The 27238-nt window shown below is 41.1% G+C and overlaps 1 protein-coding gene and 1 non-coding gene across 2 annotated transcripts in view; one reads left to right on the plus strand and one right to left on the minus strand.

Moving 5' to 3' along the window:
- MAOB (monoamine oxidase B) overlaps window positions 1-27238 on the minus strand; it is a 118201-nt gene that overhangs the window by 65813 nt on the left and 25150 nt on the right. The window contains exons 2-3 of the mRNA XM_041740907.1: window positions 11389-11483; window positions 9878-10015 (exon numbers count right to left, since the gene is read on the minus strand). Of these exons, the coding sequence (XP_041596841.1) occupies window positions 9878-10015; window positions 11389-11483 (233 nt within the window). The remainder of the gene's footprint in view (window positions 1-9877; window positions 10016-11388; window positions 11484-27238) is intronic.
- Window positions 19627-19729, plus strand: LOC121483675. Its single transcript, XR_005985798.1, has one exon. It is a non-coding gene; the product is annotated as a U6 spliceosomal RNA (small nuclear RNA).

The raw sequence follows: 27238 nt of genomic DNA on the forward strand, positions 1-27238 counted from the left end.
CTTATCAAAACATCCTTAGTAATTTCAGTGTATCATAGCAGCCTTGTTGGTGAGAATTAAGATTAATCGTATCTTCTGTTAGCATCTTTTCTCTTTAATTTAAGCTCAAAGCACTAAGCAGCACAGGTACAAACACCTTTCTTTTGAAAATGGAGAAACCAAGGTACAAAAGCACAAAGAACGTGGCCAAGGTGGCACAAAAGGTTAACAATGAAGCGTGCGTGCGCACGTGTGTGTGTGTGTGTGTGTGTGTGTGTGTGTGTGTGTGTGTGTGACACTGGGAAAATCCTGCAGCCCAGTAATAACAGGGTAAGAACCTTTGACATTCTGCATTCAAACAGCTGCTTTGGGATCTAGACTTGTCTAAACTCAAAGGGTTGAAGCTCAGTCACTAAGCCCAGCTGGAAGCAGTTTGGTCATTGTTAATAGATATATAACCCCGGGAGATTGCTGCTGGGCAGATGTGAGTTACAGAGTCTAACCTCTTCTCATAGTCCATGAGCTCTCAAAAGTAGTCTGTGTCTAATTACATTTTTAAAAATAAAAATGAGAGGAGTTCTTTATAAAAAAAAGTTTCAGCAGTATTAAAAAATTTCAAAAAAGAAGGAAGCAAATGATCTCAAATCATACTATCCAGGTTAAAAACACCTATAACTTTTGGTGCTTGACATTCCAGACCCCTTTATAAGCACCTACAAGACAGAAAGATGGATGGGTGGGTGGATGGATGGATGGATGGATGGATAAATAAATGCACAAATGGATGACTGACAGAGAGAGAAAGGAAACAAAAAAAGGAAGGCAGAAAGGAAGGAAATAGAGAGGTAGGGCAGGAGGAAGGGAAAAAGAAAGAAATGTAAGTATCTAAGAATCAAATCATACCATATTTGTTATTTTTAATGACCTAAATGTATTCAAATTTAATGGAACAAACACAAACTGAAGTGAACTGAAGGAAGTACTAAATTTCAAATGAATGTTGCATAACCCCAAGAAATATTAGTTCGTAAAAGAGCCCTGTAGCAGAAAGTGAAAAGGTCATAAAAACCAGTAAGTGATTTGAGTCTGTGTTTTTTATGGGCCACAAGTTTACTTTTGGTATAGATTGATTCCATGCTATGAAAGAAGATGTCACTAGCACTCAATTTGCTTATACTTCTTCCCTTCTCACCATCCTCACATCCTGATTTTATAGATTATTATATCTTTTTTTTTTTTTTTTACCATATGAAGATTGGTTTAAAAATATAGTCTAGGGGCGCCTGAGTGGCGAAGTTGGTTAAGCGTCTGACTCTTGGTTTGGGCTCAGGTCATGATCTCAGGGTTGTGAGATTGAGCCCCACATCGGGCTCGGTGCTCAGTGTAGAGTCTGCTTGAGATTCTCTGTCTCTACCCCTCTCCCCAGTGGCATTCTCTCTCTCTCTCTCTCTCTCTCTCTCTCTCTAATAAATAAAAATAAAATACAGTCTGTAGTATATTCTGTACTACAATCATAATTCTTCCAATTCTTTATATTTAAATCATTATTTAAGTGTATTTATTGTTTAAAAACAGTTTCACCAAAGTTTATCCATCCCTGAGTTAAGTCCCCATCTGCTGACACCTCGAAGTGGAATACTGTTATGGTTAAATTTTAATTGGGTGCCATTGGGTGAAATAGGTGATGGGGATTAAGGAGGGCACTTGTGATGAACACTGGGTGATGTATGGAAGTGCTGAACCACTATATTGTACATTTGAAACTAACGTAATGCTGTATATTAACTGAAATGAAAATAAAAACTTAAAAATAAGTAAATAAATAGGGTGCCATTGGCTTAGTGGACAGAACGAAGGTGGCCAGAAAAGAGACGTCACAGGATTAAGAGGTAGTGAAAGTGGTAACACATTGGCAAAACTGTCGTCTGGATAATTTGGAAGGCACACCAAGTACTTACTAGCCTTGGCACTCTAAGGGAAATTGTTGAAGAGTTCATGATCACTGGCTTTTACTTGTAATACCTTTGCTTTCAGCAATAGTTGAGCTCCGGGATCGAGCAGCCAGGATTAGAAACTTAGTTTTCCTTGCTTTCAAATTCTCAAATTTTATGACCTGAGGCTGCTGTCTTTTCTGGTTTAATTGTGGCATGGGAATATTTTTTTCTTTTATACTGTATTTTATTTAGTCATTTTTTCTATTTTGGGAGCTAATTTCCTTTCAATATTGAATCTTTGGTCTCACAAATCTCAAGCTGACTGTAGCCCAAATTCTCTCAAATTCTATTTTTTAGCCCAGCACTTGCAGACTGGTGACCTGTGTTAGATGTTCACTAAATGTTGGAGGATTTGAATAGAGTATAGATGCCTCACTGAAAGTAACTGATTGGCAAACAACTATATTACAGAGTGTTCTTATAACGCAATATTATGCATCTGTTTAAAATGGGATCTATAAAGAACTTTTTTTTAAACAGAGAACTTTTAATGACCCTGGAGAGGATCTGTGAAATATTCATGAGTGAAAAGGCAGACCTAAAAATACTTGCTTAAGGTGAAAGCATAAAAATAGGACTATTCAGGAATGTTAAATATAAACAAAAAATATGTCTTTTGTGTGTGCGTGTGCAATACTGAAGTACACATAATGGAACACTATTCATCCTATTTTCGAATAGGGTTTGACAAAGTATAATCAAGAATGTGAGGAGGATACAGGGTTTGAGGAGCCAGTCAGGGGCACCTGGGTGGCTAAGAGGTTGAGCATCTGCCTTTGGCTCAGGTCGTTAACCCCGGGGTCCTAGAATGGAGTCCCGCATCAAGGTCCCTGCAGGGAGCCTGCTTCTCCCTCTGCCTGTGTCTCTGCCTCTCTGTGTCTCTCATGAATAAATAAATAAAATCTTAAAGAGAGAGAGAGGGAGAGAGAGCCAGTGGGATAAATGTAGTCAACTGCAGAACATTGTAAGGAAAGGAAAATCTTGAACTGGATTTTTCCAAGATACAAGCACATATGTCTGGAAGGAAGAAAGGTGGGCAAGCCAGGCACTGGGGTTCAAAATGCGATGATGGAAAGCCTCTCATCCAGAGGACAGCAGGGTGTCAGTGTACTCTTGGCACCCAAAGAACTTGGTTCACACTCTGACCCCATCGTTTCCTGCCCTGTGCAATTAATCTCTTCAGCCTTTATGTTCTTACCTGTGAAATGGGGCTAAAACTAGTTCACAACCAAATGACTCACAAATAAGACATCACACATAAAAGCCCTTACTTGGAAGGGTCCGGCTGTCCAAAACACAGTAGTGTTACTATTATTTGTTGGTTATAGCAAAGGCCAGGAGAAAGACAAGGGCTCTGTGAGCAACAGACTCCAAATTCACGTGTAAGCCTTTCTGTGGGCTGCTGAGGGGGTGGCAAGGTGGGCCAACACATTTTACACGGTCTTGTACTTCCCGTCAATCCCTCAGTAACTGCAGGCTGCCAAAGCTCTTTAACCTGTTACCTGGTTGCCCTTATCAGCCACCATGCTTTGGTGAACTGGGACCGTTTCACTGCTGCTGCTGCTGCTGCTGCTGCTTCTTTAAGATTTTATTTACTTATTTTGAAAGAGAGAGAGAGAGCGCACAAGCAAAGAGGAGGGCCAGAGGGAGAGGAGAAGCAGACGCCCTGCTGAGCAGGGAGCCTGATACAAGATTCGATCCCAGGACCCTGAGATCATGACCTGAGCCGAAGGCAGATGCTTAACCAACTGAGACCCACAGGCGCCCCCTTTCACTGCATCTTCTTTGGACTACTTGGCAGCACCTAATGATGATGTGGCTCAGGGGCTGTCAAATCTGGCCCAAGACTGAAGCTAAGGGCCTACTTCCTTTAGTGAATTTCACCATCATAACTGAATTCTATACATTCTCTGCCCTCTGCCTCCAGCATAATTAATTTATTGATTGAAGATTTTATTTATTTGTTCATGAGAGACACACAGAGAGGGGCAGAGACACAGGCAGAGGGAGAAGCAGGCTCCTTATGGGGGCCCCGATGCAGGACTCGATCCCTGGACCCTGGGATCACGCCCTGAGCCAAAGGCAGACACTCAACCACTGAGACACCCAGGTGCCCCCTTCAACATGATTTAAAACTAACTCTGTGCTGCCCGCCACTCTAGCCGCTATTAAGTTTCTCCAGATGTGCATGTGTGTTCACACATAGAGAATAGGCTTACCGATTTTCTCATAAACTAAGTTCCCAGTGGAAACCTTGAAGGCCTAGAATAAATTCATCTCCTATCCCAAAATATTGCTCCAAATCCAGCCGTTGAAGGCATAATTTTCAGCAAATTATTACATGCCAAAAATCTGCCTGTATTTTCTAAAGAACACAAATGAGCACTTCGGTTTCTAGAATAATTTAACATAAGCTTCAGAATGATCACTAGACAAATGGGTTTCATTTGCTGAAGAGGAAATTACTATTCTCCACATTTAAAAAAAATATCCCATGATGATACATATTTGTTTCCAACAAATAAGAAATGTTGTGGAGTGAGGGTGGGAGGGGAAGAGAAGGTTCAGGAAGCCCATCTGAGCTACAGCAGACTCTCGGATCCAGTGAGCTGTGTATGGCATGTGTGAAGTTCATGGGAAATGGGCAGCTGTTCCTGGGCCAAGTACAAGAGTTTGTCTAACCTGTTCCTGGGGACTTGTGTCAGCACAAGAGAAGCAAGTGAAGCTGGACTTTGATCCGGGCTTCCCTGCAATAATAGGACTGGAGGCGGAGCTGTGGAGAAGGGAACACTGACAGCCTGAAGACCAGACAGTTCTGATTTGCTGATTTCTGGTAGATGCTAAGGTCCTGGGTGGCAAATGCGATTATATTCTGAATATTTTATTTCCCAATATCTGAGCCTTCATTCTGTTGCTGTTCCCTAACACGGAGAGAGCATTGAGCATCTGTGATCTCTTTTTGAGAAATTCACAGAACGAGTCTTGCTGATAGAGATCTAGTCACCACCCTCTGTCTTTTATGTGCTTTTGGTGTACTGTATTTTTCAACTGGATTTCAGTGTTCTCAACAAACCAATGTGGTGAGCCAAACGGTACCTCCTCCACGAGGTTGCATGAGCAATGGCAGTTGCAACAGCAACAGCTAGGCAATATATTTGAGAGATGTCACCTCATTCATATGCCTCTTTGAGCATTGAGGCTGGCTGACCACATACATACACACAAGAGACTTGAACAATGAGCTCGGCTTCTGACTGCCAGGAAGCTAAGACCAGAGTATCTTTTTTTTTTCTTCTTTTTCAGTCTCTCCAGAGAGCTAAAGTTTGGAAATGATCAGCAGTGTGCGGCTGGGCTAACGCCCTTTCACATTTTACTCGTCTCTAGTTCCAAAGTTCAGACTGATACAAGCTTCCAAAACAGAGAAACTGTATTTGCCAATAGCCTATATTGTCCCAAACTTCAGAATTTTCTCCACTGTCTTCAAGAGAAGAACCCAACAGAATAAAAAAATCAACAAGAGAACAACCACATGCACACACGCAGACACAAACACACTAGATGAAAGAGAAAGGTGTAAATCAAAATACAGTGATATTCCTTAAGAAGTTTTTACTTTTCGTCCTTTCTATTTAATTATGAGACAGTCCCTAAAAGAGAACAATTTTTACAAGTCACTTCCAAGACATCTGAACAGCTGCCTTCTAAACTGTACTAGCAGGAATTGGCATGACTATTTGCGAAACAGATTAAAACTTTCCATACTGTTAAGCTCTAACGGCTGCATCACGGATTTTAGAAGTGAGGAAAACACCTTCTAAATTATAAAGAGTTGAGCTGAAGTGATCACTTTTCCCACCGATAATTAAATCCCAATATAGCTTGGTATCACATCTTTTATTCACGAACAAGGCTTTGGAAAACCACATGTTAGCAACAGAAGACAGATCTATGGGAGTACTAAAAATGAACGCCACTCAGTAATTATAGGCATTTCTGGCAGATTGGAGGCAGACAGGAAAGAGGCCCGTATATCACAGCACATCAGGGGGTTATGGATGCTTGTTACGGGGCTGGCACAAGCACACCCCCTCTATCAGAAGACTATTCCTTCTACAACTACCAGGGAACTGGTGATACTGGGAATCATCATTTCTCTTCTTTCTCTCTCTCTTTTTAAGATTTTGTATTTATTCATTTGAGAGAGAGAGAGAGAGAGAGAGAGCGCACAAGCAAGGGGAGCAGCAGGCAGAGGGAACAGCTGAACAGGGAGCCTGATGCAAGGCTCGATCCCAGGACACTGGGATGCTTAACCAACTGAGCCACCCAGGTGCCCCAAGGGAGTCATCGTTTCTTAAGAAAGACACCCTTCCTTCAGAGAGCTAGTCCATCAGGAGCTACTGGGCCTTCCCCCCCTTATGAGTAGCTCCATTCCATTAGTTTCACTTCCGACCAGCAAGTTCAAGTTCCTCAGCCTAATGTTATTAAATCTGCCCATAAAACTGTCTTCCATGAACGACCAGGTAAAAAATTTAAAAAGCAGATTCCTTGAACAGACTGATTTGAATAGAAGAATCTGACAATATGGTAAGTGGCATTAGTGATACTCTCAGGTTTTGGGTTAAGAAATACATGTGGGGGGGGGGGATCCCTGGGTGGTGCAGCGGTTTGGCGCCTGCCATTGGCCCAGGGCGCGATCCTGGAGACCCGGGATCGAATCCCACATTGGGCTCCCGGTGCATGGAGCCTGCTTCTCCCTCTGCCTATGTCTCTGCCTCTCTCTCTCTCTCTCTCTCTCTCTCTCTGTCTCTGTGACTATCATTAAAAAAAAAAGAAATACATGTGTGGGGGGGTGCTTGGGTGGCTCTGTGGTTGAGCATCTACCTTTGGCTCAGGTCATGGTCTCGGGGTCCTGGGATCAAGTCCCACATTGGGTTCCCGACGGGGAGCCTGCTTCTCCTTCTGCCTATGTCTCTGCCTCTCTCTGTGTGTCTCTTATGAAAAAATCAACAAAATCTTAAAAAAAAAAAAAAAAGGAAATACATATGGGGCGGCTGATGAAAAAAGACACAAATATATTATATATTTGCACGAACTGTAGTTTGCACCAAGCAGCAGTTACTGAAATAGGCAATAGAGAGTAGTGTCCAAATGCCTACAGCACTGCCTACCATGACAGAGACAAATTTCTGAACTACATTCTTTGGTAGGTAGAAGGAAATAGAACACCAGAGTTGTTATCATTAATTCCAGAAACAGACACAGCCATCCAGAATGCTTTTCACCGGTTAAAAAGAAGAAAAATGACATGTGAGCAGACTCATAGAGGTGATGAGGGTGGAGGACAAATGCTTAGTTTTGGGAGAACTTATTAGGCATCAGGTCTTTATCATTATTTATTATCTGGAATTGGCCACAGGAGGTCAAATGAGCACCTCTATCGAGCCTGAAAAAGACCTTTATTTCATAGCCTCATTAGTGTTTCAGTGGTCCTGGTAGTGAGAATTAATTCCAGAGTAAGTCAGTGTATCAAATATATATACATATATGCATATGTATCCGATATTTTTAAGCATACTGATGTTTCTCATTTCCTCCAGTAGAGGTCAGGAAATAGCAGTACAGGAATATGAAAAACTATGAACCAAGAGAATATTTTCCGGTGACTTTCTCTAGCTAGGATTATGGAAGGGTCTTTAAATTGCTTTTCTTTACCCATCTTTTCTAATTATATTTTTCCTTTTGTAATAATTAAAAAGCAACAACATTTATCTGAAATTTTATAAGGAGCATTGTGGGCATACGTATTTACCCAATATCGGGTCAGAGATACTGCTTAATTATTTTTATTTTTTTTCCTTAGCCGCACATAGATTATTTGAAATCGTCTAGGAAAGCAGCACATGTGGCCATCACTCTGAAAAATTATTTCAGTGTAACATCATTTCCGCAATTGATGACTGCGAGCAATCTCTTTCAAATAAGGAACTTAACGTCAGCCGTAAGATAACCAGAAGAACAAAGCATCCTGGGCATAGCTTCTGACTGCCAAGAAACCCAGCACACACAAAGACATAGAAAGGAATATAATCTCTAGTCATCTCCTTTGTCTGGAAAAATCTAAAAGCGAACCCAGTGTTCTGGGAAGCCAGTCTCTGCGTCTTCCATATTAGGACAAGGAGGACAAAGAAATTGGTCAACGTGACCTACATTTAAAAGCAAGGAATCCAATGAAGGATGTTTACGAAGCTTGTTGATTGATGTTCAACAAATTGCGCTATCACCATGCTACATTTTCATTTCTAATTCATGTGCCTCTTTTTCTGCTAGACACAGATGGAAGCAAGGTGAAAAGGCTTATAAAACAAAATCTGAAGGTCAACCAAAACATTTATGTATAAATTAAGGAAACATTTTACCGCATTGCACCAAGTAAGATGATTTTTATTTCCTGTTTTATTAAATGATTCATAATGTACAATCTGCTATTTGTCCTTCTTGATATTATCACTCACAAATAATATAAGGGAGTCTACATTGTTAGTGTAAATTAAAATGGACTACTCCTGGTTTCTTCTGTCTACTAAAGGGATGATTTCTACAGGTGAGGAGTACATCTCTGTACTGCTCACTTCCACTTGCAAAGGCAAGTATGGAAAAGAGGGAAAGCTGAAGTTCAAAACCTCTGCCAGTTCTCCGTGGGACTCCAGGGAGGGACCCAGAGTAGGTGACTCTCTGTTTGTCAGAGAACAATAGTGACTTTTTGGACCAAGACGAAGATGCTGGGAAAATAAGGATCAGGAAGATATGAGAAGACCCTGAAGACAGCAACGTGGTGAGTGACTTGGATGCACAAAGTGTGGCCAGTGAGAAGTCCCCAGGGGGCTCACTGGTCTAAGAGCTCATTAGAGTAAGAATGTCCCATATTCAATTCTAAGCTATTTGTGTTTCTGCAGTGAAACCCTCCACTCCCATTGCTCGACATGTCAGTCAAGTTTGTTGCCCACATATGCTTGGGTTGTTCTGAAGAAAATAGAGATAAAGTGGTGAATTTGGGGCCACCTGGGTGGCTCAGTGGTTGAATGTCTGCCTTTGTCTCAGGTTGTGATCCCGGGGTCCTGGGATCGAGTCCCGCATCAGGCTCCTTTCAGCGAGCCTGCTTCTCCCTCTGCCTATGTCTCTGCCTCTCTCTCTGTCTCACATGAATAAATAAATAAAATCCTTAAAAAAAAAGAGGTGAATTTGAACACAGGTTAGCATGGAGCAAAGGGAAGACCAGAGACACAGGCTATAAGACATGAATGAGCATATGTGTCACGGAAGCAGGAACCATGAGCCACAAATGATCATGGGAAGGACAGACCCAGTAACCTCAGAAATTTTGGGGAGGTCAATGGACCTTCTCCATCAATCCAAAGATGGAATTTGGGACTTGGGCCACTTTTATGTAAATCTCCAAAGAACAGTAATCTTAGATGATATATAGGATACAATGACAAAATTTCAAAATATTACATTAGGCATATTACACTTTTCATAATATGAAGTCTAGGGCAGCATTTATAAAGCTGTACACAAGTTTTTATGACATATGAAAGAGCCTAGGTATTTAAATAGTGGCATTTAATAAATCAGTCACAAACATTTTTTCCTTATTAGTTTTGTCAAACTTTGTGCCAAATGGGCAATACCACTTTGTCAGTAGCCTTCCTAAATAGGTTAGAATTCCCACCCAATTACCCTTTGATGACAGTGAAAACATTCTCAGAATGGTTGAAATACATGTATAAAATACATGTGCATCATTCAGGAATGCAGTAGATTCTCTGAGTGAAAGATCTGAAATTCACATATGGAAAGACCCATAGAGAAGTCTTCAAATCCTTCAAAGGCTGGCCCAGGCTTACCTTTACATGGTGGATGAGACGCTCTACTTCATTCACTTTGTAGGTCTCCAATCCTAGCTCCTTGGCTAACCTTAAGATACGATTCTGAGTTGGCCCAACATACGATCCTCCAAGGTCCAAATATTTAACCTTTTGGTTCTGTTTTCCCACAGAAAAAAAAAATAAAAATAGTTGTGAAAATCTTTTTCCTAAGACAGAAAAAAGAGCTCTGAAATAAGCAAATTGGCATTTCACATGTTATAGAAACACCTTGAGGTGTATCCATGGAAAATGGGATTCTGTTTTCATTCACATGACTTAGTTATTAAACCATTCTTTACCTTAAAACAAACTGGATTGAACTTTAAATAGGCAACAGACTTCTGAACCCCATCACTCACAATATATACCATATCATGGTTTGGTTTTTAGTGCCTTGAATTTGTAAGCTATGAATTAGTGGTTAAATTTCTCTTTATTTAGTAGTTCAGGCAAATTTTGAGACACTTAAATGCTAGAGAAAACCAAACAATCACTTCTTATGTGGTTAATCCAGACATTTGAAAGATAGCATGAGGGAACATTTGGCCATAAATTGAACCTTAGAAATTGCTCTTATATGTTTATAGGCAAGTTTTCTATATGGTTACACATCTATCAGCTTCACTTCCAATGACTAAGGACCGATCTTTGAAGAAGGAACTAGAAAACCTCCCTATGTCTGAAGGTGTTCAAGCATAATCAGATACCTATTAGTCAGGTAGAAGGCCCTCCTTTCCTGTTGTTTGCCCATTTGTCATCTAGCTCCACCACTCCACCACGCTCCCAAAGATAACAGAAGTTTCACAAAGGTGGGAATCTTTATTTTATTCACTGACGTATTCCAAGGACCTCCTTATTGGTGCCATTGGGCAAGTGCCAAGCATCATGAGGTTAGAAAAGAGACAGAAGGGACGCCTGGGTGGCTCAGTGGTTGAGTGTCTGCCTTTGGCTCAGGTCGTGATCCTGGGGTCCTGGGACTGAGTCCCACATCAGGCTTCTCACAGGGAGCCTGCTTCTCCCTCTGCCTATGTCTCTGCCTTTCTCTGTGTCTCTCATGAATAAACAAATAAAATCTTTTTTTTTTTTAAAGAGAGAGAGACAGAAGAAATTATTGGAAACAGTAGCAAATTGAGAGAGAGGCTGTGGGATGCCTGGGTGGCTCAGTGGTTGAGTGTCTGCCTTGGCTCAGGGCATGATCCCGGGGTCCTGGGATCGAGTCCTGCATCAGGCTCTCCACAGGGAGCCTGCTTCTCCTTTTGCCTGTGTCTCTGCCTCTCCTGTGTGTCACTCATGAATAAATAAATACATAAATAAATAAATAAATAAATAAATATCTTAAAAAAGAGAGAGAGAGAGAGGCTGTGGAGAATGTTTCAAAGTAATTTCCACTCTCTTAACAAGAGTCTAATGAAATTCAAGGCTTTTAGAAAAGAAAAAAAATACCCAGCTTTCAGTCCCACATTTCTTCATCCTCATCCTTAATGTCTTACCCTGATGGTGTAAGTCCTGCCTCCCACTCGGTCCCGGGCCTCCAGAACAACCACGTTCAGGCCAAAATCATGCAGAAGTTTGGCTGCTGCCATGCCTGGGGGAAAATACAATAAGAAATCACAGTCAAACACTGCACAGTGACTCCAGGTAAGCTCCTCACGTTGATGCCGATGAGAAAAGTCCCTGTTGGCTCACACACATGGCTTACTGTTACTACACCTTACAGGTGGCTAGGGTTTCTCAGTAGAGGCCCAGATTCCAAGGCTGAGAAACCAAGTGCTATTTCAAGTAAGAACAAAAGAGATTTCATTTTTGGGAATGTCTCAAATCATAAAAAAAAAAAAATCTTTGGTCACTATACCAACATGTCCTATCTCTAAGGACTAAGTTGCATGACTACATATCTGACAACACAAATGAAAAAACACAAGGCCACACTTCAGAGAAATGGATAAGCCCCAGGAGGCACTGGACCAAATGTAGCCATTGACTTCATCCTCAAGGTAAATCTGAAAAACCGGTAAGTCAGGAGAAAGGCAGGCTTTCAAAGCATCTGAGAGGACCTAGAATTTACTGTTAAATTCTATATTAATGCAAACTTCTGGAAGGTGATGTAAAGTTTCAAAACCAAGGACATAAAATTCAATCTCTTGTGTCCTAGTTCCCCATGTGACCCATCACCAAAGAATGCAAAGATCCCATGCATTCCATTTAATTATTAATGAAGTAAAAAAATGCCTACACATTCTCACCACCATGAATTTAACTCAACCTCTGTCCTCATTTTATTGAGGAAAACTTACATACGATAAACTTTATTCAACGACTTCAATGAGTTTTGACGAAGTACAAAGCTTACTACAGAGTCCATATATTTTGCTTTTGGCATAAGTACATTCTAGGTGTAGTTTTTGACAACAGAGATCTTAAAATCTTGCGTCTTCAAAACCAGGCTTACAGAGTCCAGTAAGATTGTTCTCAGACTGGAGAACTCTGGAGCTCTTACCATGATGACTGAAGTTCCTCAGTTCTAATCACCTTCATCATTTGCCTTATGGGATCAAACAAAATCAAGAAAACGCCAAGACACTGGGCCTTATAGACAAATGAAAACAGCTTCCATCTTGTCTTTTAAAGATAAGAGTTCTGGGATTTTTAGACACCCTCCCCCCCAGTGCAAAAAGAGAGAGAGAGAGAGATTCCTATAAAAAGAACTAATATTCATTGGGTGCTCACTACATTTGAGACACCCTTCTAAGTGTTATACTAATTCAGTGAACTGTCACAACAACAACCCATTCAGAAGAGGTACTATTGATCTCGTTTTAGGGCCGAGGACACTTAAACACACAAGATCCCACAAGGAGCCAGCAGGCAGAGCCAGGCAGCTTCACTCCAGGGTCAGAGTTCGTAACCACACGTACTGCATTCCACGGGGACTCAGAGCCATCATCTTCAGAGATCACATCTTTCAATTTCTGCTCCAGGGGGAAATTACATTTCAAAAGATAGTTCACTTTATTTGGCTCAACTTGTTTTTAAAACACACTTGTATCTTGTGGTTTGATAAGAATCCGCATAACATAAAATACAAGCCCACCGCAAAAGCCATAGCAAGAAGCTGAGGCTTCGTTCACTGTCTATCAGCTATCCTAAAAGAGGAAACTCATTTTTTAAAAGAGGACGATCTGACATTTCATTATTTGAGTTCATCTGTCTCTCCAAGCCCTGTCCTTGGAGGCGGGGCAGGGCTTTTAGCTGGCGGCAGGGTAAGGGTCCCAAAGTCCTCGGCCACCCACACACAGTGTGCACAGCACTGCACAATCGGATCATTTGGAAAGATACCGTTTGGATTTTTTTTTAAACTCCAGTGCTAGTTTTACCTTCACGAGGAAAAAAAAAAGGAAAACATTTCTATTTATTTTTTAAACATTTCTATTTAGATTCAAAACTGCAGACAATTCAATGCCATTTCTCTTATCAGCATCAGTTCGACAAATGAAATATGAAATAACATGCAGCCATAGTAACCGCTGTTATCAGGGAATTCAGACGGACCCGCTAAGCATGCTGAGGCTTAAACAAAGGGATTCAGAATGAATTACAACATTGCCCATGCACACTAGCATTTTCTATTCTACAAAAGGCACTGTCTTTTGGTCCGCGCAGTTACTCAGTAGTATCTGATGCTAAACATGAGCAGTTATTAAAACAAGCAAGGTCTTATCAGACCATACAATAGAGACTTCTCCGTGCCCATGTGCCTTAAAAAGTCATATACAGAAAATTATAAAAATATCTTTAAATAGGGCAACATGAAAATATGTGGCTGGAAATACTTTATAACTGGTCTAACAGTCACAGGGGTGGGGGGCAGTTTTCAATTGCTTCTTGGGTATCAATTGGCAAAAACTGATTTGAAAAATGATTGGTCCAAGTTTGGGGGGCTTAAGGAAGTCACTGCAGTTTAGGAGGAGGGAATTTCAAGGGACCTAAGAAGCTGAGGACTTGGAAATCTGGTCAGGAGGTGATTAAGGGGGCGCCTGGGTGGCTCAGTGGTTGGGCGTCTGCCTTCGGCTCAGGTCATGATCTAGGGGTCCTGGGATCGAGTCCCGCATCAGGCTCCCTGCCCCGAGGGGAGTCTGCTTCTCCCTCTCCCTTTGCCCCTCCCCCTGCTTGTGCACTTGCTCTCTCTCTCGCTCTCTCTCTCTCTCTCTCAAATAAATAAAATCTTTAAAAAATAAATTAAGCAGTAGCTTTCCAGAGGTTCCTCACTGGTGACTAGGGGAAGGATGATGGTTTCACTGATGGAAGAATAAGCAAAGCCACCCCAGCTTACAACAAGGTCATTTCTCAAGAGTTCACTCGCCTGCCAGTTGTTGTTGGAAACTTTTAACGCATTTTGCCATAGAACAAAAATAGGAGGGATGATCCATTCTGGGAAGTCTGGGAATCTTAAAATGCAATACCATGGTGAAAAAAAAGAAAAAAAAACACCCCAAATCAGAAAGCAGCAGACATACATTTGCCCGAAAAACACTAGACAACGTGACTGGAACTGTTTAAACACTTACACAACCATTTCCGGACACAAGTTAAAAAACAATAGCAGTTTTTTAAAAAGAAAATATTCACAGTAGTAACGGCTGCCGTCGTAAAGCATCGGGGCACTTGTTTTGCTCTGTGCGAAGCATTTTGCAAGCAAAGCTCGTCTGGTCTTCACAATGAGAAGAGGTATTATTATTCTCATTTTAAAAAGAAAAGAAATGGGAGGTTTGGAGACATTCACTGACTTGCCATTGATTACACACTCGGTAAATGGCCGGGTCAGAGTTCAGCCCCAAACCTGAACTCTTAGCCGCCACCCTTGGACCAAAGAGGAAAAATTAAAAATACAGTGACCCTATTACACTGATTGATGCAAAGTAACCGAAAGCGTTTTGCTCTCCATCTAAATACAAGACCCTTAAAGTGTCAGTTTTTCTCTTAAATGATTATTTAACTTTGCAAACTAATTTAGGAGCAAGCTTATAATCGCTTTGTACTTTTAAAAAGTTAATTAAACTGGAGATTAACATGCAGGATCAATTAATATTTTACAAACGAATCATCACTGGCACATTCAGAAGCAGCCCCTCTGAGCCCCTGACAGGCCCCTGATAAGATCAGCTCATTTGTTGACTCCAGATGGTGCAGTGTCCGTGGTATTTTGGCTCAGAGTCTTCCTTGGATGAATGATGAATAGCACGGCACACCCGAGTAATAATGGACTAATGCCTAATGCCATGAAATCATAAAAATACGGCATCCTTCTTCTCAGGCAGTTTATTTGGAAGAAAGTTTCATTAAAATGATGACTAGCTCGATTATGTGGAGCCCTCAGTTTGGATTAGACATGGAACTTATTTTAAATATCTAAAAATCAGTGGCGCACTGCACTATTAGCATTTGATGCTTCCAAGTTTTTGTGTCACAGAAAATGACCCAAGAGTTAGATGATGCAGGAGACTAGAAAGTACGGTAACAAAAGGGGTTTCTTCAAGGTGTCTTAGAAGCAGTGGAGGGTTTAAGGGTGGGAAGGGAAGAGAAAAATCATAATCACCACTTGCCTCATGCTTTGCTTTGTGAATCTGGCTCATGTCCTCCATGTCAAAACCCAATATTTAACAAAACTTTTTTCAGAGTTTTTAAATGCAAAGCTAATTGTTTTGAAAACATTACTGGGATCCCTGGGTGGCTCAGTGGTTTAGCGCCTGCCTTCAGCTCAGGGTGTGATCCTGGAGACCTGGGATCGAGTCCCACATCAGGCTCCCTGCATGGAGCCTGCTTCTCCCTCTGCTCGTGTCTCTGCCTCTCTCTCTCTCTCTCGGTCTGTGTCTCTCATGAATAAATAAATAAAATCTTTTTTTAAAAAGAAGAAAGAAAACATTATGAAACATCGGTACTTCAATACCATGGAAGGATTTTTTTCTCAGTCTAAAGCTACCCACCCTCCAAAAAAGTATCATGTTAACCAAAATTGACAAAGAAAGTCGCTGTACCTCAAAGCATCTCTAACCTTATAACCCTGGTAAGAGATATAAGCATTCCCCCAGGAAGGATAAAAGCCAAAAATATGCAGATAGCCCTCGATACCTCTGTCACTTCTGACAAAGGAATGATTTTATAAGAAAATTCTAGAAACAACCAAGTGACCTTCTGATCAAAGAACTGGGATTCTTTGATGTCACTAAAGAGAATGCCTTTTAGTTATTTAACACAAATACACACACACACACACACACACACACACACACCACAAAGGGCCTGGGGTAAGATGAAAATATCCCCTTTGTGAAATGAATTCATTACAGGAAAGTGGTATTTGTAGATGGAATTCAGTTGTTAATTGCTGAACTTTTCAGCACAGAGAGGAGAGGCAGGTAAGACAGCACAAAACAGCTAATACTTTGAGCACTGACTGTATGCCCGTTCTATTCCAAGTGTTTTACATATAAGAATTTATCCTTTTGGGGCACCTGGGTGGCTCAGTGGTTGAGCATCTGCCTTTGGCTCAGGGTGTGATCCCTGGGGTCCTGGGATCAAGTCCCGCATTGGGCTCCCCACGGGGAGCCTGCTTCTCCCTCTGCCTGTGTCTCTGCCTCTCTCTGTGTGTCTCTCATGAATAAATAAATAAAATCTTTAAAAAAAAAAGAATTTATCCTTTCAACAACTCTACTAAGTGGGTAGATATAGAACATGAAGTGCAGAGAGGCCAAGTAATGTGCCCAAGGTCACACAGCTAACAAGTGGCAGAGCCAGTATTCAAATCCAGGCACTCTGACTCCGGATAACGAACATCCCAGCAGCCGTCCTCACACTAAAGGGTGAAACACTGAGAGCCTTCCATTAAACATCACCGACCGTACAAGCATCAGGGCCACTGTGCCTTTGTGTAAATTACAGGAAGAGGCACACACCCTGCAGGTAAGTTTCAAAATGGCATCTTTCCTTTAGGTGAAGCCAGGGCACCTCGGTGCAAATGGCTTGGCTGGCAGAAAGTGGGCTGGATCTCACTCTCTGTCCCTGCATCAGGCCAGCAACATCGTGCAGGGCATTGCCTGAACAGATTATGCTGTGGCCTTGAAACTCAGAAAACTTATTTCCTGATTGATAAGAATTTAATTATCTGTTCTTTGTCTCCTCAAAGCTAGGACACAGTTGGCACTTGTGCGATTATGGAATGGATTCGTTTAACACCCTCAACAAAGATGACATTTAATTAGTCAATAAATAAATAAATGGCTGCAATGGTGTCTATGTAAACATAGTATATTTAATATAGTATAAGAAACTAAAATATTTGCACACACTGAAACTGATTTCCTCTGGTCACACCAGAAATGATAAAGAGGTGCATCTGGGTGGCTTAGTCGGTTGAATGTCTGACTCTTGGTTTTGGCTCAGGTGATGATCGCAGGGTCAGGAGATCATGCCCCGCGTCGGACTTCATGCTCAGCATGGAATTTGCTTCTCTGTCTCTCTCTCTCTCTCCCTGCTTGCACTCTCTCTCTCTCTCAAATAAATAGATAAATCTCAAAAAAAAAAAAAAAGGTAAAGGATACCTTTGGCGTTTTCAAAGAGAAAGAACTGGAAAGAAAGCCAGCCAACTGATAATATTAACCATTTTAACATTTGTACAGCACTGTAGTTTCCTATATTCACAAACATTCAGTCCTTAACATGACCTCTGAGGCTGGCATTATTATTCCTGTTTTTTAGATTAAAAACTGGAGGCCGAGAGAGATTCAAAGGCTCACTCAGCGTTATACAACCAGCTATGGCTGGGCTAGATCTAAAATCCAGTTCTATTTCTATGTGCTATGTGTTTTTCATTAGTCACATAACTTCCTATAATATACAATGGCCTATGTTAAATAAAATTCTCCAAGCATACCAAATTTTAAAATTAAAATATATCTTTATTCCTTCTCTTGGAAAGAATACATGGATAAAAATCACCTGCAGCCTGTCAGTGCCCAAAGTCCTGAAACCATATCGTTACAGGATGATCTGAAAGCTTCTGGAAAAATGCAGTGCCCTCAAGGTCAGCTCTCCTGAATTATTGCTTAAGTGCTTTGGCCGAACAGTTCTTTCTCCTTAGGTACAGACCGACTTCTCTTTCCTGAGAACACACCAATCACAACTTTTTGGAAAATAGAGGCAACATGACATAAACCAAGCATACTGCCAACGAGTACTGCCATTTGGATTACTGAGAAGCAAAGTCTAGAATTGGACTACTCACATCTTGCTCACAAATATGAAAAAGATAGATTCCAAGCCTTCTTGGAAGCTCTTTGCTTTGTTTTCTCTAAGATAGACAAAACATATAACAGGAAAACAAATGACAATTGCTTCTAAAGTAAAGGAGACCTTTACGAAAGCCTCAGGCCATGGGATGATTTATGCTATTGAAAAGAATAAAAAACATCAAGCGTTTGTGAGTTGCCATAGAAACCTTTCTCCGGATGACACTAGAATAACATTGCTTCCAAGGCCTTTCAGAATATGTCTAAAGCCATAAAAATTGTTTCTTCATCATGCTTTTATACGTAAATGGTTACATTTTCCTAAAATGTCAGCAATCTTAATAAATCTTATTTCATAATCAAGCTTTTGTCTTTACTCTTTTTTGTTGAAAAGGAGTGGGATAGCTTCTGTATATTGTAACAGAGGTGGACAAACTTTTTTACTTTACCTCAACATGGAAGCCCATGAAAAATAAATGCAAACCCAGAAATTACAGGTTTGTTTCCTCAGTTTTTTAAATGAAGACTATAATGCACAAACTTTATTATAGAAAACTAAACTTTTAATTCACCTGCCTCAAATCCTTTTGGAAAATTCCATGGAATACATATAAATAAGGGGATTAAGAGTACACTTATCATGACAAGCACTGTGTAAAAATGCACAGAATTATTGAATCACTATACTACACTCCTGAAACTAGCAGAATACCATACATTAATTATACTGGAACTCAAATCAGTCAATCAACCAACCAACTAATCAATAGTGATGAATAATTATAGAATCTTTAATAAGTTATAATTGGGATCTCAACAATCATTATTATCAAGTATAATTCTCAGATTAAATTTAAAAAAATTTTAAGTGATCTCTAAGCCCAACATGGGGCTTGAACTCATGACTCTGAGATCAAGAATCACGTGCTCTGCCAACTGAGCCAGCCAAGTGCTCCAGAAATGTTTTAATACTATATATATCAGAAAATAGTAACAGAAAACAAGGATTTATATTTACTTATCTTCAAAAATTTATTTTTTTTATTTTTTTTTAATTAACTTTTATTGGTGTTTAATTTACCAACATACAGAAAAACACCCAGTGCTCATCCCGTCAAGTGTCCACCTCAGTGCCCGTCACCCATTCCCCTCCAACACCCGCCCTCCTCCCCATCTTCAAAAATTTAAAAGATTACTGCTATGGAATCAATAATTACTACTAGCAATCTTAGACTGGTAAGAACAATTTTCCTGAGATATATCCAATCATTAGGATAGAAATTAAATACTTTAAAAAAACCTGTTTTTTAAGTATAGAAGGTAATCATAGGATGCCATGATGCTCATGCTCTCTCTCTCTAATAAATAAATAAAATCAAACAAAAACGTGTCTTTTGTGCTTATGGGGAACAAAGAAACACTGATTTAAACAAAGCTGGTTAGTGCCCACTTGGGTAGCAGATATACTAATATTGGACCAATACAGAGAACATTAGCATGGCCCCTGCACAAGGATGACACAAATTCGTAAACAAAGCTGGTTAAGGATAGGTGTGCTCAGGTAGTTTTGGGCAAAAGGTCCTGATGTCTGTGACTTACTCTGAAATGCATCAAAAAATGAGGGATTGATAAAGAGAGAGATGGATAGATGGTTACAATGGAAAAAATCAAATTCAGCAAAACTGTTAACTATAGAATCTAGTTGGTACATGAGTGTTGACTGTATAGTTCTCTGGAAATTTTCATAATAAGAAAATTCTGGAAAAAAAGTTAAACCAAATGGTCAGAAGGTACAAACCTCTAGTTTTAAAATAAATAAGTCACAAGGATGTAATATACAACATGGTGACCATAATTAATAACATCATATTGATATTGGAACTTGCTAAGAGAGATCTTAAAAATTCTCATCATAAGAAAAAAGTTTTTGTAACTATATATGGTGGATGTTAACTAGACTTGTGGCAATCATTTTGGAGATAGGGTTGTAACGGAGGTAATAGAGTTAAAATGAGGTCATTAGGTTGAGACCTAATCCAGTATGACTGGCGTCCCTTATAAAAAGGGAAAATCTGGTGATAGGCATGCACACGCAGAGAAGACCATGTGATAATGAAGGCAGAGGTCAGGGTGAAGCCTCTGAAGCCCAAGGAAATGACAAAGACTGCAACGACCAACCAGAAGCTAAGAGAAAGGCGCAGGACACTTTTTCCCTCCTAGTGCTCAAAAGGAACCACCCTGTGAACACCTTGATTTGGGAGTTCTCACTTACAGGCAATATATTTCTGTTGTTTTAAACTACCTGGCCTGTGGTATTTTGTTACAGCAGCGCCAGCAAACTAATACACACAAGAAATTTTATCTTCCATGGTAAGGTAATATCACTGTTAATTGAACTTACTTTGGGATAACATGCGGATAAAAGCCCTAGATGACCAGGCCAGTCTGGCATTTATGTGCCAAGGAGCTCTGGCGTGTTGGCAGGGGTAAAGTGGAGAGGAGAGAAGCGTTGCTATTTGGGGACCTGAGAAATGGGGCACTAGTCCAAACAGGTGTTACGTGAGCAGTTGGGTGAGTCTCATGATAAGAAAGCTTAAGGATCTAAGTTTCAGCCCTTGAGCTGTAAGAAGCATAATAGAGAGCAATCCTTGCTGCATTCAACACAGAGCAGTAAATAATAATCAAGGTGCATCAGTCACCTAGAACCGAGGTGATGAATGAAACTCTCTATGAGTTAAGAAGTTAGCTTTGCCAATGTTAGACAATTTCCATGCTTTGTATAAATTCCATACTATTTTTAGAATGTCTAACATTAAATCTCTCATTGAACTCTACTCAAATTTAAACGACTGTCAACGCTATTTATGAAACTACTCAACTTCCTGAGAAAAATTCTGCCTTTGGAATCTCATTGCCTCTCTCAGTGTCAAGGAAAAGCCACAGCACAGGGATGCCTGGGTGGCTCAGTGGCTGAGTTATTCCCTTTGGCTCAGGGCATGATCCTGGGGTCCTGGAATTGAGTCCCCCATCGGGATCCCCACAGGGAGCCTGCTTCTCCTTCTCACTTTGCCTATGTCTCTGTCTCTCTGTCTATGTCTCTCATGAATAAATAAATAATATCTTTTTTATTTTTTTTTATTTTTTTTTTTTAATTTTTTTTTTTTTAATTTTTATTTATTTATGATAGTCACACAGAGAGAGAGAGAGGCAGAGACACAGGCAGAGGGAGAAGCAGGCTCCATGCACCGGGAGCCCGACGTGGGATTCAATCCCGGGTCTCCAGGATCGCGCCCTGGGCCAAAGGCAGGCGCCAAACCGCTGCGCCACCCAGGGATCCCAAATAATATCTTTTTTAAAAAAAAAAAGCCATGGCACACCCAGATATGAGAAGTTTCATCTTGCCAGCTCAGGAGCTCCTGGTCTCTGGGCACTCAGGCCAGGAGGGAAGGAAACATGGTGGCAAGTCAAGAGTGTGAACTCAACCAGAACTGGGCCACTCAGAAATGAGTGCTTAGGAAAATGTGTCCATTTAGGTCTTAACAATCACTTTCAAATAGAAGTCAAAGGCATGGAGGAAGCAGTTCTGGCATTAAAACATTGACCTCAATGTTACAGGCCAGGTATGGGTTTTTGTTCTTTTTTTTTTTAAGCTTTTATTTATTTATTTATTTATTTACTTATTTATTTGAGAGAGAGAGAAAGAGAGAGAGAGAGCGCACAAGCAAGGGGAGCTGCAGGCAGAGGGAGAAGGGAGCTGAACAGGGAGCCTGAATCAAGGCTCGATCCCAGGACACTGGGATGCTTAACCGACTGAGCCCTGCAGGCTGAGGGAGAGGGAGCAGCAGACTCCTCACTGAGCAGGCAGCCTGATGCAGGGCTAGATCCCAGGACTCCGGGATCATGACCTGAGCCAGAGGTAGACCCAAGTGAGCCACCCAGATTCCTATTCTGTTTCTGTTTTGTTTTTTTTGTTTTGTTTTGTTTTAAATCCAACCTGACTCATGTTAAGGCTATAAGTCCCATCCTGAGGCTGTGTAGATCTAGACCCACATAGGAGTGTGCAGATGTGTACATGCATGCTAAACTGCACATTACACATGACCAGAAGTATCACCTGTGGTTTGAGGGTGACATGAAGGTAGCAGTGTGCAAGCTGCCACTGCTCCTGTAACAGTCACTGGGGATTGAGTGTCACTCTTCTTCCCAAAATAGGGAGACAACATACAGCTACCATCCTCATGCATATTTTTTTTATTGCCTCAACTGGAACAGATCTTGTGTCCAGAATTCCAAACAGGTAAGTAAGGAGTAATAAAGAAAAGGGGGGTCACCTGGGTGGCTCAGTGGTTGAGCATCTGCCTTCAGCTCAGGTCGTGATCCCGGAGTACTGGGATAGAGTTCCACATCGGGCTCCTTGCAGCAAGCCTGCTTCTCCCTCTGCCTGTGTCTCTGCCTCTCTCTCTCTCTGTCTCTTATGGATAAATAAATAAAATCTTTAAAAAGAAAGAGAAGAAAGAAAAAGAGAAAGAAAGAAAGAAAGAAAGAAAGAAAGAAAGAAAGAAAGAAAAAGAAAGAAAGAAAGAAAGAAAAGGAGGGTCCCTGGGTGGTTCAGTCGGTTAACCATCTGCCTTGGGCTCATGATCTCAAGGTCCTGGGATTGAGCCCCATATCGGGATCTCTGCTTAGTTAGGAGTCTGCTTCTCTTTCTCCCTCTGCCCCTCCCCACCACTTCTCTCTCGTAAATAAATAAAAATCTTTAAAAAGTAAAGAAAAAAAAAGCAAAAGGTATGGCTCTGCTGGCACACACCATCAAGATCAGAGTCCTGTGCGTGGGGAGTGTGAGGTGACCTGTGCTGCTGGGAGGGGATTAGGGCAACGGTGTGTTTTCTTAGAAGCCGTTTTAACACCTTAGCCTTGGAGCTAACTTTCCCTGCTTTATCATCCCCAGCCCAAGGTCGGTTTCTCCAGCACAGAGCTGAAGAGACATAATACATCTTCCATCACCAGGGAGAGTCAGTAATCTCTAGGGTTCAGTAATTTGCCCTCAAAAAAAAAAAGAAGAAAGAAAGAAAGACAAGATCCTACAGGATATATTTTTTTAAGATTTTATTTATTCACGAGAGACACAGGCAGAGGGAGAAGCAGGCTTCTCGCAGGAAGCCTGATGTGGGACTCGATCCCGGGTCTCCAGGATCAGGCCCTGGACCAAAGGAAGGTGCTCAAACACTGAGCCACCCAGGGGTCCCATGGCCTCTGCCTTCCTAAGAAAAAGTACTTGCTGATGTGGCTACAAAGAATTTTCTTGCACATTCCTTTCTTTGTGTGTATATTTTTTTATTGGAGTTCGATTTGCCAACATATAGTATAACACCCAGTGCTCATCCCGTCAAGTGCCCCCCTCAGTGCCCATCACCCAGTCGCCTCATCCCCCCACCCACCTCCCCTTCCACCACCCCTAGTTCGTTTCCCAGAGTTAGGAGTCTTTATGTTCTGTCTCCCTTTCTGATATTTCCCACACATTTCTTCTCCCTTCCCTTATATTCCCTTTCACTATTATTTATATTCCCCAAATGAATGAGACCATATAATGTTTGTCCTTCTCCGACTGACTTACTTCACTCAGCATAATACCCTCCAGTTCCATCCACGTCGAAGCTAATGGTGGGTATTCATCGTGTCTAATGGCTGAGGAATATTCCATTGTATACATAGACCACATCTTCTTTTCTTGCACATTCCTAAGTGCTCTAAGATAAACTACTTCTACCCCTGGAAGTTACATTGCCTGGGTTTATTCTCAGTTAGTTACAGATATTGAGGTTCTGGCAAGATCTTGCCTTTAATTTTCGTTCCAAGTCAGGGATTGAAAACCTAAAAACAGTGGGGAGCAGGGCAGTAGGTAATGTGTGAAGTGGGCAGATGTTAACAACAGCCAGGGCCAAGGGCTGTGGAGATATGAAGACTGTGTTGTGTGCCTTGAACAAAAGCACTTAAATCAACTTTCAAAACACTGGAGAGCCATTCCCAAATTATGATAGACGTGGCCTGAGAGCTACCAGTATAGAACCTCTGTTATAAGCTATTTTCTGGGCTTCGTCTCATTAACAAGGATGTGGCTTCAACAGATGGCAAAGTTTTCCTGGATCCTCCCTGATACCACAGCTCTTAGTGTGGCTTCACAAATGGCGGCTTTCCCTGATCCATAGCAGGGCTCTTCACCAAACCACTAATCCCTAGTTTTCATCAGAGTTACAATGTAAAGCTAATTGACAAACCTGAAACTAATGAATGATCAAATCCTATCCATTTTCCCCAGGGTTTCTTTCTTTCTTTCTTTCTTTCTTTCTTTCTTTTTTTTTTTTTTTCTGCCTTATGACTTGGGTCCAGTCATCTACCTAGGAGTCAACTCTAAAGCCGCGGATTCATCCTTGAGTTTTCCTGGTACCTCATCCCATCAATGCCCTACAAGAGGTTTTTCCCGTTATTTCAAACAAATATATCAGATATTGGTTGAAACCTCTCCAGTTCTGGACAAAACCCAGCTTGTGGCTTGAGAAAAGACTTAACGGAAAGCCAAAATAAGCTGGTGAGCTGGCAGCGTTTATGAAGATAAGGCCTCAAATGGAATTTAGATGAAATTACTTACATGGTTATTAGATTCAATTCTTTTTAGGGAAAATTATACTCTAAATCTCACTGAGAAGTCCTGGGTTGCAAGGTACTCAGTGCATCACCTGTTGCATGGCAAATACCCAACAATATCTGTTTGGTGAATACATGAGTCCAACATCTTTGGGAAGTATTTGGCTTTGAAATTAGAAGAATTAAGTCCCAACCCCCTGGTCTCTTAGGTACTGTATAATCTTGGGCAAGGAACTTCTGAGTTAATGCAAAGATTATGTGTGCAAAATTATTTGCATATCCTGGGCCTGCTATTGCTATCTGGTGATAGGCAGGCTGGGCCTGGAATTTAATTATGCCTCTACTTCTCCTTCACTTCCTCTCCTTACAAACACTGACTGACAACTTAAAGCTTTTCATAGCATCTCATCAACTTTTGATTCAGTATAGATGATTTATCTATAGGCCATGTCTTACAATATTAGCATACCCTCCTAGGTTTTAATATTTCTTTCAGATTGTGCATCACACACACAAAAAATGGCCCAGTCTTAAACTATCTTCTTTTCAACCTGTGACAAAGTAATTGGATAAATTATATCAGGACCTGGATGAATGCCCACTGACCACAGCAGAGAAGAAGTAAAGAAGTTTTTTTCCTCTGTTGATAGCATTTTTGTCAGACTTAATGCAATCTAAGCAGTATCTTTTGATTAGTCATCAGCAGAAATATTTGAATATCTCCTTGCTAATATTAAGACCATTGTATTTGACAGATACCTTCATGCAATTAAATGAATGATGCTTTTGAACTTTAGGATGTACTTTCTCACTGTCGAAAATGGCTACTTCATACTTTTTCTTAAACTTCCTTACATGACACCACCCACCCAGCCCTTTGCAGCTGATGACTCTGCTTCATTTTCTATTGAACTCATTCATCTTTTCCCAATAAATGCAGACACCTTCACCTGTGCCTATATACACTGCTTTACTGCTTATGACCTAAATGATGCAGCTTCTTTAAAGAAGCTGACATTCCCCCACTCTGTTTGGATCCCATTCCTTCCAAGGTTTGGTCCCCTGATACCTATACTTCTCTCCCACATTGTCAATTGCTCCCTCTCTCCTAGATCATGGTCATCAGTGCACAAACACGCTCTGGCATCTCCCATCTTCAAAAACCCTCCACTGGGACCCAACATCTCCTTCTACCTCTAACTCCTCCCCTCTGCATCCCTTCATTGCACTTTTTCAAAGAATTATCTACATTCCTTGCCTCTATTTCCCCACCTGACTCCAGTCAGGCCTTCATCCCTACCATTCCTCCTAGACTGCTCTTGTCCAGATCACCAGTGATTTTCATGTTGCCAAACCCAATCAGTCAAGTCTCTGTCCTTAAATTACTTGTTCTCTTAGCAACTTTTGGTCTTGTCTTCCCTGACTCACTGTCTTCACTTTGTTTCTGGGCCACATAACTAACTTCCTTGGGTTTCTTCCTCTCCCTGACTCATTTGCTCCTTCTCAGATGCTTTGCTGGATCCTTCTCTTCTTTCCAATCTCTAAATGTTGGAGAGCCCCAGGACTCAGTTCTTGAACCTCTTTTTTGTTTCTTTATTTGTTTGTTAAGGATTTTATTTATTTATTTATTTATTTATTTATTTATTTATTTGAGAGAGAAAGAGAGAGTGCGCAAGCAGGGGGAGCTGCAGGCAGAGGGGGAGGGAGAAGCAGACTCTCCACTGAGCAGAGAGCCTGATCCCAGGACCCTGAGATCATGACCCGAGCCAAAGGCAGACCCTTAACTGACGGAGCCACCCAGGCACCCCTTTTTGTTTAATTTTTTTAAAGCATTCCCAGGCGATCTCACTTAATCCCATAGCCTTGAAACTTCAAGCTTGATATATAAATTGCCTACTTAACAGTGCCTCCAGCTATTTAATAATCATCTCAAACTTAACATATCTCAAACAGAGCTCTTGAGTCTCCTCCCCCAAACCTGTTCATTTCCTGTCTTTTCCATTTCATCACTGGCACCACAATGCACCCAGTTGTTCAGGCCAAAATTCAAGAATCATGCTCGATTCTCTTCCCCCCCCCCCCCACCACCTCATCCTCTGATCACTACATTGGTGGGTCAATTCTACCTGAATACAATTGTTAGCACCTCTCCTACCACCACCTTGGTGTAAGATGACACCATTTCTCATTTGGACTATTGTGATAGCTTTGCAACTGCTTCCACTCTTGCTTCTTTGATTTTCCAATTTACAAAGCACAGAATAGCTTTTAAAACAAAATCAAATTCATGGCACCTGCCTGTTTCAAATCCCTCAGTGAGTTACACTGCAGAGAGGTGATCCCACCATTGTTTCACTTACAAGGCCCCATAGGACCTCATCCTAGCCTACCTATCTTGTCTTACTAGCCCTTGCTC

This window comes from Vulpes lagopus, chromosome X, assembly GCF_018345385.1.
Source record: "Vulpes lagopus strain Blue_001 chromosome X, ASM1834538v1, whole genome shotgun sequence".
Classification (NCBI taxonomy): domain Eukaryota; kingdom Metazoa; phylum Chordata; class Mammalia; order Carnivora; family Canidae; genus Vulpes; species Vulpes lagopus.